Source organism: Oncorhynchus nerka, linkage group LG7 (genome assembly GCF_034236695.1).
Source record: "Oncorhynchus nerka isolate Pitt River linkage group LG7, Oner_Uvic_2.0, whole genome shotgun sequence".
Classification (NCBI taxonomy): domain Eukaryota; kingdom Metazoa; phylum Chordata; class Actinopteri; order Salmoniformes; family Salmonidae; genus Oncorhynchus; species Oncorhynchus nerka.
The window spans coordinates 32,927,104-32,941,404 of NC_088402.1; the positions used below are offsets into that span (position 1 = coordinate 32,927,104).

General features: G+C 40.3%; 1 protein-coding gene across 2 annotated transcripts in view; it reads right to left on the minus strand.

Annotated features, from left to right (window-relative positions):
• Positions 1 to 4,922: 4,922 nt before the first annotated feature.
• Positions 4,923 to 14,301, minus strand: part of LOC115131479 (KH domain-containing, RNA-binding, signal transduction-associated protein 3-like) — a 177,773-nt gene continuing 168,394 nt past the window's right edge. Inside the window, exons 8-9 of one of the 2 annotated variants that reach the window (XM_029663234.2) lie at positions 9,078 to 9,136; positions 4,923 to 5,844 (exon numbers count right to left, since the gene is read on the minus strand). In XM_029663234.2, the coding sequence (XP_029519094.1) occupies positions 5,753 to 5,844; positions 9,078 to 9,136 (151 nt within the window). In that variant the 3' untranslated portion in view covers positions 4,923 to 5,752. Of the gene's footprint in view, positions 5,848 to 9,077; positions 9,137 to 14,301 lie in introns of both variants that reach the window. The other variant, XM_029663233.2, reaches the window with a different exon arrangement.

The window sequence follows — 14,301 nt, forward strand, 5'->3', positions numbered from 1 at the left end:
CCAAATCGGGGCATTTCTTTCACGTGGTCCTGCCATGTGATTCTTCTGAGAGCTGTCTGGAAGCCACATCTTAGAGTCATGTCATTGGAGCGATGTTTTGTTTCAACCTAAAAGGATACAAAAAGCTATTATAAGCAGCTTAAACGAACACAAAAACAACAACGACAATATTATCAACAACAACAACAAGCTCTTTAATCACTTTTAAGATATTGTCATTGTGGACGTAAAAGAGCCCGGCTGCTCTTTGAAGTTTAATGGATTTTTGTCAAAACCAATCAATAAGTCATTATCTCTATGTGTGTTGATGATGGAGAGGAGATGAGAACCCCGCCAGCGCTCAGCTCGCTATCCTTTTCATATGTCTCCAGCTGGAAGGGCCTATAGAGGTTGATTCTGATGGCACGGGGCCCACGCCTGCACAGAGCTGAACTCCTCTGTATACTAATCACACAGACACAAAGGGTGGCAGCGGCTCCGCCTGGCACACACAACCAGGGGGATTGTGGGCCGGTAAAAAAGGGAGGATTATGGTGTGTGCTCTGTTGAGACGTCCAGGATTTCTCCCCAGTCTGGAGACTATCCCATAGGAGCAGCTTTCCTGTGCCGCAGTAACATGGGTTTACCATGTTTAACACAAGGTGGTAACAAGCCTTTCAGCCATGTTCCACGGCTGCTTAGAGGCACCACGATATGTTGAGCTCATAATAGGATCTGTGTGGCCACATCCAAACGAGTACCCTATTCATACCCCTTGACATATTCCACATTTTGTTGTGTTATAGCCTGGATTCAAAATGGATTAAATTATAGTTTTTTCTCTCACACATCCACGCACAATAGTCCATAATGGCGAAGTGAAAACCTGTTTTTAGACATTTTTCCAAATCTATTGAAAATCAATATCTCCTTTACATAAGTATTCACACCCCTGAGTCGATACATGTTAGAATCACCTTTGGCAGTCATTACAGCTCAGAGTCTTTCTGGGTAAGTCTCTAAGAGCTTAATATTAGATTTTTAAATATTTATTCTTCAAGCTCTGTCAAGTTGCTTGCTGATCATTGCTAGACAGCCATTTTCAAGTCAATTTATGTCAAAATTGTAGCTTAGCCAATCTGGAACATTCAATGTCGTATTGTTAAGCAACTCCAGTGTATATTTGGCCTTGTGTTTTAGGTTATTGTCCTGCTGAAAGGTGAATTTCTATCACACTGTCTATTGGAAAGCAGACTGAACCAGGTTTTCCTCTAAGATTTTGCTTGTGCTTAGCTCTATTCCATTACATTTTATCCTAAACAACTCCCTAGTTCTTGCCGATGACAACAAACCTATGATGCAGCCACCACAAAGATTGAAGAGTGATACTCAGTGATGTGATGTGTTGAATTTGCCCCAAATATAACGCTTTGTATTCAGGACATTTCTTTGGTAACATTTTTGCAGTTTTACTTTAGTGCCTTATTGTAAACAGGATGCATTTCTGTATTCTGTACAGGCTTCCTTCTTTTCACTCTGTCTTTTAGGCTAGTATTGTGGAGTAACTACAATGTTGTTGATCCATCCTCAGTTTTCTCCTATCACAGCCATTAAACTCTGTAACTTGTTAAAATCACCATTGGCCTCATGGTGAAATCCCTGAAGGGTTTCCTTCCTCTCCAGCAAACCGAATTAGGAAGGACGTCTTTATCATTGTAGTGACTGGGTGTATTGATACACCATCAAAAGTGTAATTAATAACTTCACCATGCTTTTTTTTACGAAGCATTGGAAAACCTCCCTGGTCTTTGTGGTTGAATCTGTGTTTGAAATTCACTGCTTGACCTAGGGACCTTACAGATAATTGTATGTGTGGGGTGCGGAGATGAGGTAGTCATTCATAAATCATGTTAAACACGATTATTGCACGCAGAGTGAGCCATTATTATGTGATTTGTTAACTCTCTGGGATAGGTGGTGGTATTTTCATGTCCGGATGAAAAGCGTGCCCAAAGTAAACTGCCTGCTACTCAGGCCCAGAAGCTAGGATATGCATATTATTAGTAGATTTGAAAAGAAAACACTCTGAAACTGTGTGAATGAGTATAACAGTGAGTATAACAGAACTGATTTGGCAGGCGAAACACTGAGCACAATCCATCCAGGGATTTTTTTTTTGAGGTCAATGTGTTTTCCATTGGTTTCCTATGGCAAGCCCGTTTTAATATAAATGTGCTTGCAGTTCCTATAGCTTCCACTAGATGTGAACAGTCTTTATAAATTGGTTGATGTTTCTCTTTTGAGAAATTAAGAAGTAGCCCTTTCCTTTCTGGGTGTATAGCCAAGTGTACTCAGTTGTTTGGGGCGCGTGACCTGAAGCTCGCTCCACTTTCATTTTATCAGCTATTAAACGCAGTTTATCCCGTCTTAAATTTTATTGATTATTTACATTTTAAAACACTTAAAGTTGGATTAGGAAAGTTGTTTGAAATGTTTGGACAAAGTTTACAGGTTACTTATTAGATATTTTGTAGTCATGCTGGGCGAGTTGTAACCGGTGTTTTTCTGAATCAAACGCGCCAAATAAATTGACATTTTGGGGATATAACGACGGAATTAATTTTAAAAAAAGACCATTCGTGATGTTTATGGGACAGGCATGAATTATATCGTTAATTCTGAGTTTTGTGTTGCGCCTGGCGGGTTGAAATATGATTGTCATGTGTTTGTTTGATGGGATGCTGTCCTCAGATAATCGCATGGTTTGCTTTCGCCGTAAAGCGAATTTGAATTTGGCGCTCTGCCATTTCACCGGATGTTGTCAAATCGATCCCGCTAACGGGTAAGCATTTTTACTCCTGAACATATTTAGGTGTCACGCTTGTCATAATGATTGGACCAAGGGGCAGCGTACGTAGAGGTCCACATATTTTTTATAAATGGAAACTCATCAAACAAAAACAATAAAGCAGAAACGAAACGTGACGCTACTGGTGTGCACATAGGGAACTATCTGTAGACAAGATCCCACAAACACAATGGAGAAAATAGCTCCCGAAATATGATCCCCAATCAGAGACAACGATAGACAGCTGCCTCTGATTGGGAACCATATCAGACCACCATAGAAATACAATTCACCTAGATGACCCACCCTAGTCACTATCATGCCACAACTAAACATAGAGAATAAACAGCTTTTCATGTTCAGGGAAAGCTTGCCATTAGGCTTGCCATATCAATGGAGTTGAATACTTATTGAAGCAATAAATTACAGCTCTTCATTTTAAATTAATTTGTACAAAATTCTAAGAACATAATTCCACTTTAACATTATGGGATATTGTGTGTAAGGCCAGTGACACAAAATCTAAATATACTACATTTTAAATTCAGGCTGTAACACAACAACATGTGTAAAAAATCAAGGGGTATGAATAATTTCTGAAGGCACTGTAGTAGACTACTTTTGGCCAGGGCCCATATCGTTCTGGTCAAAAGTAGTGCACTATAGAGCACTGTAGCTTTTTAATCTGGGATAATACTGTATTTGTAACAAAAGCACCCTGGTTATGTTGATTTAAAGGAGGAGAACTATCCGAAGAATAGCATGGGTTGCAACTCACCTTCAGAGCTTGGGGGTGTTCGGACCGTGGGCTCTGGCACCAGCCTAAAACAAAGGAAATAACATGATTGATTACAATAATAAAGGTACAGAAAGAAAACAAACTACTGCAATTTAAAGTGATTTTAGTACGGTTAAAGAGTCATTCATTTGACTTACAATACAACATATTTTATCTAAGTCTTATAATACACTTATTGCACACCAAACTTTCTAGAAATATTACAGCTATTTATATTGTTTTTTAATGTTTTATATCGAAGTCTAATTAATCCCCAGTGTTGACTTTTAAACCCCTTCAAGATTAAGAAAGACTTAATAAAGAACAACATATTAAAGTTCCTTTTGGTTTTAGTGCTTTATGTTTGTCAGTCTACGTTAGGGTGAGGTTAGGTTGGTTGGGTTTGATTACCTTGTGGAACGGATGGACGGAGGTCTTTTAAAACAGCTACTGTCTGTCTGCCGTCCTCTCAGTGCGGAGGTCAGCTGGGGTTCAGAGGTCAGGGGTCATTTAGAGTCTCTCTAACGGAGGGGCATGGCCAAAGGGCAGGGGCCACATGGGTCTTTATAGACTGAGAGATAGAGGGCCACACCACCAGAGGGGAACACAGGGAGCAGAACAACAACAGAAACGATTTCCCCTCCATACAAATTCCATACAATTGTGTGAAAGCCATTGCTTACATCCAGTAGAAAAGCTATGAACAGTCCCTAGGAGTTTCTCCCGGTGTCACTGCTTGTCGTCATTAAAATGTAATAGCACTGTCTATTATAAGATACTCAAAGTGGCTCATTGTCAGATAGGCAAGCGAGACAAATACAGGTGCCGATGCCATTGTTACTGTATATGTTAGTGTACTGTACTGTTACCTATGCTGTAACACAATCCGTTTTATTAAGAGATAACATATGACAAAACACACAACATCAAAGACTTAAATCTGTGATTGACATTGTATCAAAACCATTCCCTACAAAACATGACCTGAATTGTAAAATACAAATATGCGACACAGTTCTTACAAAAATGGTGTTGTTTTTGTTGCTGGCATTCAGTTTTAAGATTTTTCATACAAATAATGTTAACTTTTATGCGGTTTGACATGTTATGATATTATTCAGACGCTAATTCTTGATCAACATGGTCTCGCTCAGGAGTCTATACATTCATTACGGTACATAAAAACCTGTATTAGAGTGAGCACTTCAATATTATCATCAGCATCATTCTTTCCAATGTTAGTTTTGTTAGTTTAGATTATAGTGTTTTTCTATTTAGCTATGTAAATACAGAATTAGGCTCTTGAACACAAACGTACTTCTTTCAAAAAGTTTATTGAGCATCAACCAAGAAGAAAAATGTAAAGGGCCTACATAAGCAGAGAAGGCTAATACACTATTTCTGCTCCCAGACCAATTCTACATGGTTTAATGTCTCAAGAAACGGATTATTACATTGTCTGAAAGCATTTCAGGTTTTTAAACCCCTAAAAAAAATAATAGATTGGAATGAATTATTAAGAGCTTTACATAAAAATGTTTTGTAGCTCTTGATTCTTTTTTTCTTTTCTTTTTTTACTGAAGATTTTTACACAACAAAAAAAGAAGAAGAGTATGGTCTGTGAATGTAGATTGATTAAAGGGGGGAATGAAACAGAAACGCACACGTCTACACAACAGCTGACACTATCCACAATGATTCCACACCATGCTTGTATAAGCCCTTTAACACGAGATAACTATCATTTACAAAAGGAGATCAAACAGCAATATGTATTTCAGGATCGTTCTGTTTTCTGATTGGAAAGGTTTCATTTACAAGGGACACAATTGACCAATCACCCCCAGGAAAAAATATCTACAATACTTCACCTCTCTACAACTAAATCACTAACATATTAAAGTGACCAATCCCTCTATAACCAGGTCCATGGTATTTAGATATCTACTTGTTTAGGAGTGGGTAGATGGACTAAAATATACACATTATTCTGGTGAAAACAGTCTTGATATGATACCAGTTTTTTTCTGTTTTTAAAACCCACATTTACGATTGAGTGTTTTTATTCTAAAAAGGGAGCGTCCGTATAAAATCCATTACTTGATGACACGTCCGTGAGTGATTGTGCAGGTTGTTGCATAATCAGTTCAATATCTGGAGTAGGGCGTCTCTCTGTACACTCCCTTGGTCGTCCGTGCAGCTGGCACCTTGCCGCGATTAGTTGTCCACTCCTCCTGACCTGCTTTATAGGGAAACAACAGTAAGAAACACTTCTACACACACACTTTTGTGTAACTCAGATGTTTATGTCATTTTTACCCTGACGTCAAGAGGTTATTGGACAAAATGGTTTTATATTTTCCTTAGCCTGGAACTGAGGTAAGCATTCAGCTATCATACTTTAATCAGGTATCAATCCGGTCAAAAATAGTTAAATGATGTCAAGGTTCTGTCTTCATCAGTGAACACAAATCAAGAATCATGGACATTCTGGTCACAAAATCCTTTGAGAGTCTGATGTTGATATGGCTTATCCAACTGGAACAACAGAAGACTCCCACAGCCTCTGTAGTTCAAACAAAAAATCCACCAAGAAGCTTGTCATTCACCTAGAAGGATGCATTTAGATAATTGAAACAGAAGATCAAATAGCTACTTGAAAAGAGCCAGTGTAGTGGATCCTAGCAAAAGGGCACAATAACCATTAGCCCAAATCAGACCTCATTCAGGCCCTCTGCTGTCTATGTGCCAAGTGCCTGCTACATCGATGGCAGCCTTTGTGTGATCTCTAGCCAGCAGAGTCTCATCCCCGGAGCAGAGCAGAGGCTCACAAAGAACCGTTTTTTCCCTGACATGGTCTCTGCTGGCAGCCCATAACCAATGGTTTCTAATTAAACCTGTCACCGTTTCTCTGGCACTCACTGTAGAGAGACAGTGACCAAGGTAACCTTGTGTTTAGAGATCAGCTTTGTACCATCAACTCTGTTTATCATTTAAACAGCCCCTTCCTTTGAACTGTCAAACACCTCTTTATTTTGACCTGTTAGAAAGCATTTAGTGTGGCGCTGTTACCCGCTGTGAGTGTCTGTGTGTGTGCTTTGGAGGTTAGTTCTTTACACTTTTACACCAGAGTTTACACCAGAAACTTTACACCAGAGTTTACACCAGAAACTTTACACCAGAGTTTACACCAGAAACTTTACACCAGAGTTTACACCAGAAACTTTACACCAGAGTTTCTTGCCACATTATTCCTGTGTGTTAATCTGCATTGCAAATTGGAATATGAATAAGCTCTTCTTTCAGTTAAAATAACAACAATTAGGTGTTAACTTACATTTGTAGTGTGTATTATACAGTGTGTGCATTATACACATGTTTTTTTACATATCCCACTTCCCCTGAGACAGCCTCGCAGCCAGGGATCAGCCATCATTGACAGTGACCCAGGAGCAATGAAAGTTAAGTGCCTTGCTCAAAGGCACAGATTTTTCACCTAGTCAGATCGGAGATTCGAACCAGTGACCTTCGGTTACAAGCCCAAAGCTCTTACAGGCTCCTAGGCTACCTGCCCTATGTTATGGTCATTTACAAAGTTATCATGGATCAAAGAACATATACTGTAAGTCCTTCATGTTGCAGATAGTGTCTCAGTCTGGTGACAACTGTATACATTTACTGTGAAGTGCTGTAAGAGTTGACTGCCAAAGCAAGAGGAGACCTGGGTAATGAGGTGACATTAACGGCTCAGTGACTGAAACAGGAACCATACAGTGCTCAAGTCATTACACCAGAAAATAAAACTATGGTTAAAGCTACATTAGAAAACCAGACGTCAAGGCATATCAGTTACTCTATCACTCATGGTTTATGTACGAATACAGTCGAGGCATTGTGTAGACGTAGCCATGCCCCGCTTTATAGAATTACTGTGTCTTTATCAGACATCCCCCAACCTTTATAATAACAGAATTGTATTTGACATTGTCAGAAAAATGAGCACTGTCTATATGGAGTTGCGTAAAAGAGGTCTAATTCAGTTGTGAAACAGAATAATCATTCAGCAATTATTTTATCATTATATTGACAAAGAACATGCCTCATGTTATCCCATCACCTGGCACCCTGAATAATACTAATGATACGTCTACAACAAATGTGTCCCAAAAATGTATGTGGCGCCTACTCAGGGAAATTACATTGCATGTGGGTTCGGAAACCCTTAGAGTCAACTGACGAACCGGTGCGTCAATCTACATAACAAAAGAAAAAAATCCCCTTCAAATCCGTCAATTGAAACTAAAGATATCGTCTCAATCTACCGCATCTGCTGATATAGCAGATCCACATCTGCAGTGAAGCTTCCGAACTGTTTTACCTACCTATTTTGACCTCTCTATGGAAAGGCTAGACTCTCACCAACACAATGGTATTTCGCTCTACAACCCCCACAAGTGTCAGGAGACTTGTCTGAAGAAGATACAGTCTATGTGCCAGCTTCTGTTTGTAAGCGTCCAAACCGTTTGGGCTACAAACTAATGTGAACCCACTGTGGAAAAGGGGAGATTCTCAGAAACACAATGGTGTTCTACATGTTGCTTTATAACCCCCACAAGTGTCACGGGACTCGTCTGAAGGTAACAGGCACCGGAGGATGAAGATAGTTTTGTGCCTACCCAAAAAGAGGTTAAACATGTGTAATAATAATAATATATATATATATATTTCCTGAGCTTTCTTATATCTCCTAGCTACAGGACAAACTCTTCACTTCACTAACACTTTACCATGTGTTATTCAGTGCATTTACAACATGTTATTTAGTGTGTTTCTCTGGGTGGTGTAATGAAACAGCAGGGAGCAGGTTTCGAACCCTCGACCTTCGAGCCTGAGGTCCGGCGCGCTATTGACTGTGCCCGCAAAAGCATGCTCGTGCGGCAGAGTCGATTTCCGCGCTTATAAACCCAGGGTCGTTACACTACTCCCTCCTTTCTTATAAACCCAGGGTCGTTACACTACTCCCTCCTTTCTTATAAACCCAGGGTCGTTACACTACTCCCTCCTTTCTTATAAACCCAGGGTCGTTACACTACTCCCTCCTTTCTTATAAACCCAGGGTCGTTACACTACTCCCTCCTTTCTTATAAACCCAGGGTCGTTACACTACTCCCTCCTTTCTTATAAACCCAGGGTCGTTACAGTAGTAAAGGCCAAATTCAATATTTTATCAAATACTTTCCTTCTTAATTTTTTTTTATACATAAAGGGGTCCAAAAATTCAAACTCAAATAGCTAAATGAGCCATAATGTGACCATCTTTAAACAATTCCAGATGTCAGCTAAGAACCCCCCCCCCCCCCCCTTTTATGAATTAACAGCATTCAAACTGCTGACGAACAAAGAACCACATTGAACAAGACAGTATTCATTTCAACAACATTTTATATGTTAATAAAGCAGTTAGTAACTCACCGTATGACTCATATGATTCCTCACCATTATCGAGTCCGTACTCATAATAATCGTCTGAGCTGTGCAAGGAAAGAAAGAGGAGATATGCATCAGAATCGCTTTTTAACAATAAAATGACACGCCCGGGCCTTTTCTTAATAGAGAACAATAGAGGTTGCGGTTTCTACAACACACAGCCATCAAATCATTACCTGTAATGTGAATGACATGAACTGTTCGGGAAAGTGAAGTAATGTCAACGTGAGAAAATGATGTGCAGAATTGATGTACCGTTCCGCTGTATGTAATCATAAAGATATACTCTACATGGCATTACAAACATACGCAAAAGGTCCATACAGAATGTTTCTTTCATAACTATGCCTTCCCTCTCTTAGAGGATGGCTGTGTCCATCCCCCCATATCCTGTCCCATAACAGAGGATATGGAGATATACCGTATATGAGAGATGGCACCTGTAATGAAAAATAAAACGGCTGTCTTGAATTGTGGTTCATTTCTTTGCTATTCTTTATTTATTTCTCAGCGGTGCCCGTTGACTTGCTGACAGAACAATCGTGTGCTGGCATCATTCAGTATCAGACCTATCATTCAGACCCAGAAAGGTAATTCATCATAAAGCTGCCATAGAGCCGACACTGGCGGCCCATCACAGCTGAGTGCCCCCCCCCCTTCCCACCCCCAGCCATTATCACCTTGGCTGATAATGGAGAACAGCAGAACCAAGCAAAAATGGCCCCAGCCATTATCACCTTAGCTGCTGTAGGTTCATCTACCTCAGTCGATCTATAAACACACAGCCTCTTAGCTATACAATTGTAATGCTATACCCCTGAAAGAGGCGAAATATGAGAACTGATTCACACTGACATGTAGCATCTGTTCAGTCAGTTGTAATGATGAATTGCATATCATCAACTCGTAACATAGATATCTCATCTCTTTGTATTCCTAGGCATTACTAATCAAGCTCTGCACAAACAGACATCAATGGCGCACACAGATGATCGTATTATCACATTCACATTAATTATTAGAATATTACTTACAATTCTGTATTAATATCAGTGATGTATTCGGGGCGGCAGGTAGCCTAGTTGTTAGAGTGTTGGGCCAGCCAGTAACCGAAAAGTTGCTAGATCGAATCCCCGAGCTGACAAGGCAAAAATCTGTTGTTCTGCCCCTGAACAAGGCAGTTAGCCCACTGTTCCTAGGCCGTCATTGTAAATAAGAATGTGTTCATATCTGACTTGCCTAGTTAAAATAAGGTTAAAAAAACTGTAGTGGTAAAAGAAAGTAGGTAATGGGTAAGCTATCAACTCCAGTGGGTGATGGAGATAAGAACAAACAACCACCAATATGTATGAACTGTATCATTTGCATTATGATGGCATTTTAATGTAGTTCTATATGGAAGATAGGAGATGTTCATATTGAAACATATCTTCTTTTTTTTGTTCCTAACTTGGTTGATGAGAAAGTTATTATGAGAACTTAATAGCCTATTTTTTGCTCCCGCTGAGGTAAGCTCCGAATAACGTTAGCTTCCTACTTCATCCCTCTAGCTGGCTAAGTAATATTAGCCAGAGCCCTTCATAAGTCTCTGCCGCCAGCTAGCCTACTCGAGCCGACTTCCTCGACCTGTGCCGCGAGGGGGCAGAGCTAGCCATTTGAGAGAGTGGTGAATGTGCTGCTAAAAAGGCAAATCCGGGAGGCAGATATGGGGAACGCAGTGGAACATAACGAACAAACCACTGTTCATGATTCCACTTGTTCGCAAAGATGCAGGCAAACTCAGTCAGATCAAGAATATAAGTTTTGATCAATGCTGGGAGCAATATTTAGATTAAATTGATTTTCTTTATTGTGTACAAAATATATATTAGTGTTACTACAGTACAATAGGTCTATGACAAGGGCACTTCTCCTCTCCTCTCTTTGGCTTAGTGCTGGAGGTGACACTACAGGCCCATATTTACACCAAATCAACACAGAAGGTTGACGTTTATGATTTTCTCATTTCAAAGCACTTAATCATTATTAAACTTTGATTGACAGCATGTTTTTTTTTGGGGGGGGTGACTTAAAGACACAAGCTGACATGAACAATTGAAAATCATGTAAGGGGACAGAGGGGGAAAAACGTCCATTGTTGTGGATCTATAAACGTCTGCTTGAGACATTGTCCAGAGAAGGCATTCATGTTGGGTTTCTTCCCCGGGGAGATCATTGACTTGGCATGAAGATTGCATTGCTCACACAGCTCATAACTCAACCAGTGAACAATAACAGCAGAAACAAAGGCAGCCTTTTTCCTCTTATCCAAACTGGATCCCTGCTAAGATGTGAGTGATTATTTATGCTCTGTGTCCACAAAGAGAAGCCAGACGTTGTTATTCAGAGTGTGATGTTTTCCAATCAACCCTCACAGCAGAGGTACCACTGTGAGACTTTCACTGGTGTCCAGCTGCTAATATATACCTGACACCACTCATCATGGCTTTAGAGAGAAAAGCAGAGATAGAGAGAGAGAGTGTGAGAGAGAGAGATAGATAGAGCGAGAGAGAGAGTGAGTGTGAGAAATATATATAGAGAGAGTAACAGAGAGAGGAGAAAAGGAGAGGGAGAGGGAGAAGGAGAGAGAGAGCAAGAGAGAGAAAGAGATGCAACAAATGAATGCATGTTCTCTCTTTACGTGTCTTGTACACTGTGAAACACCTGACAGGGTTTGTGGTAATTTGATTTCACACCATGTCTCAACACTGGGGTGTATTCTTCCCAGAGCGGAACCCCTCTGAATACACACTCAACTACAAACCGTTCTGCTAAAATGCCCTGGGAAGCTGAGGGGCTAAACAAGCGTCTCATCCTTCCTGTTGGTGTAAAGCTAAAGCCTACGAGAACCAATAACGGCAGTTAGGTCCTCAGAGAGCTGCCAAGTTAAAGCTTTCCCCCTTTAAAACGACGAGAGGAGGACTCCCAAAGCTGTTAGGCACTTCTAATTTCTGGGATGACATTTTGTCAATATCCTCACACCTTTTCTCCTCTATTACCCTGGTCTGGTCAGTGAGTCCTCAGGCCTCAGGTACGTCCTGAAGGGCAACGATCCAGGTGAAACTAACTGCTCATGCGCCCTTCAAGTAAAATACAGGCTGCATCCCAAATGGCACAGTCAAATGCCTCATAGCACTTTTATAGTGGCCCTTTTTAGCTCAGTTGGTAGAACGGTGGCATAGTGGTTTCAATTCTTGGGACCACCCATACATAAAATGTATGCGTGCATGACTGTAATTTGCTTTGGATAAAAGAGATTGCTAAATCACACGTATTAGAAACCATCCATCAACACTTTATAAATAGTCACTAATGGAGTAAACACGATGCTGGGAACGAGTCAGGGACTGAAACAATCCCGACGTACCCAACTGAATTCATTTTTTATGTTGTTTTAATCACAAGCAAACTCTGTAAACATTCCTTAACAGCTAATGATAGAGCAGAGCAAGGAGAAACCCAGAGCAATCTGTCTTAAAGTGCTGGCTGGCCTTGACCTTGATAAATGAACACCCATAGCGCCCATTAGCTAACCCTGTCTCGTGATCAGGAATGAGGGAATCTGACTTCAGACCTGCTCATCTACAGGTATACCTACTGCCTGGCTCTCAGTTTTACAGATATGTCTATAAATGGCTGATCTTAAGTAGTGATTTTGCCATTTGCGCCACAACTAAACAGATGGTGGTGTTACATCTGAATGATGTAGTACACGTCCCTGGTGGACTTTGCTTTCTTACACAGCCATTACTCTTCTGTTGCTCTGTGATAAACCTGCAGAGATATGCTAGGACATTTAGAGAGGATTCAGAGGTACTGAGAAGAACAATCTATAATCAGCAGTCATATCCAGAGGAGAGAAGACACTAAATATTTCATAGGTTTTCCAAAGCAAGAGGAAGACCATTCAACATCATATTCAACAGGGTTTCCTCATACATTTCATGCAAATATAAGGGGCATTTTGATAGCAAGACAACTTCATTCATATTGGGGTGGCAGGTAGCCTAGTGGTTAGAGCATTCGGCCAATACCCGAAAGGTTACTGGATTAAATCCCAGAGCTGACAAGGTATAAATCTGTTGTTCTTCCCCTGAATTAGGCAATTAAGCCAATGTTCCCTGGTTGGCCGTCTATAAGAATTTGCTCTTAACTGACTTGCCTGGTTATATAAATAAAAATATTGACACATTTTAGAGTGGGTACAGTATGTATTTTGTAGTTCATGGATTAAGGCTCTGGAAAATACAGCAAAATTACCAAAAAAGACAAAAATAGATCAAATATAACACAAAAGGAACTGGACTTGGGAGAATGTGTCCTGTATATTATCCAAAAAGAGGTGGGTGTAATTGAAATTGAAAACTCCCTCAGGAAAATGCTGTTGATTGCTTGTCTCAGCAGCTGATTGCGAAGGCAATCTGCACTGTTGGACCCTTGCTGCGCTGTTACAAAGACGGACTGAATGGTAAACGTCATGGATTTACATAATGTGTGACTATAATCATCTGCTTTGTCTGAATTTGACCCCCCCATGGTAATCAACTTATCGATGGTCAATCAATGTTCAGCAGTCAGGCCTACTGCATTTAAAGTCACCTCAGGTTCAGATTGTCTTGGTGAACGGATGGGGAGGTGACTGCAATGTTAATACAGCCCAAGCATGTAGACTGAGGTCGCATCCCAAATGGCATGCTATATGACACCATATGACACCCAATAGTGTATTACTTTTGACTAGGGTGTATAGGGCTCTGGTCAAAATAAGTGCATTATATAGAGAATAGGTTTCCATTTGAGATTCACCCTCAGTGCTTCATCGTGTTCTCGGCTGTGCAAAAAACTGGTATCATCCCGAGAGCGTCTGGAATCTCTCCAAAACAGCACCTGAGTCAGCAACAAAAAAAATACTTGTTTGGCCTTACAAAACTAAAATATCTCTAGTGTTGAAGCAAATTAGCCTGACAAAACTAAAATATCTCTAGCGTTGAAGCAAATTAGCCTGACAAGACTAAAATATCTCTAGCATTGAAGCAAATTAGCCTGACAAGACTAAAATATCTCTAGCATTGAAGCAAATTAGCCTGACAAGACTAAAATATCTCTAGCATTGAAGCAAATTAGCCTGACAAGACTAAAATATCTCTAGCGTTGAAGAAAATTAGCCCGA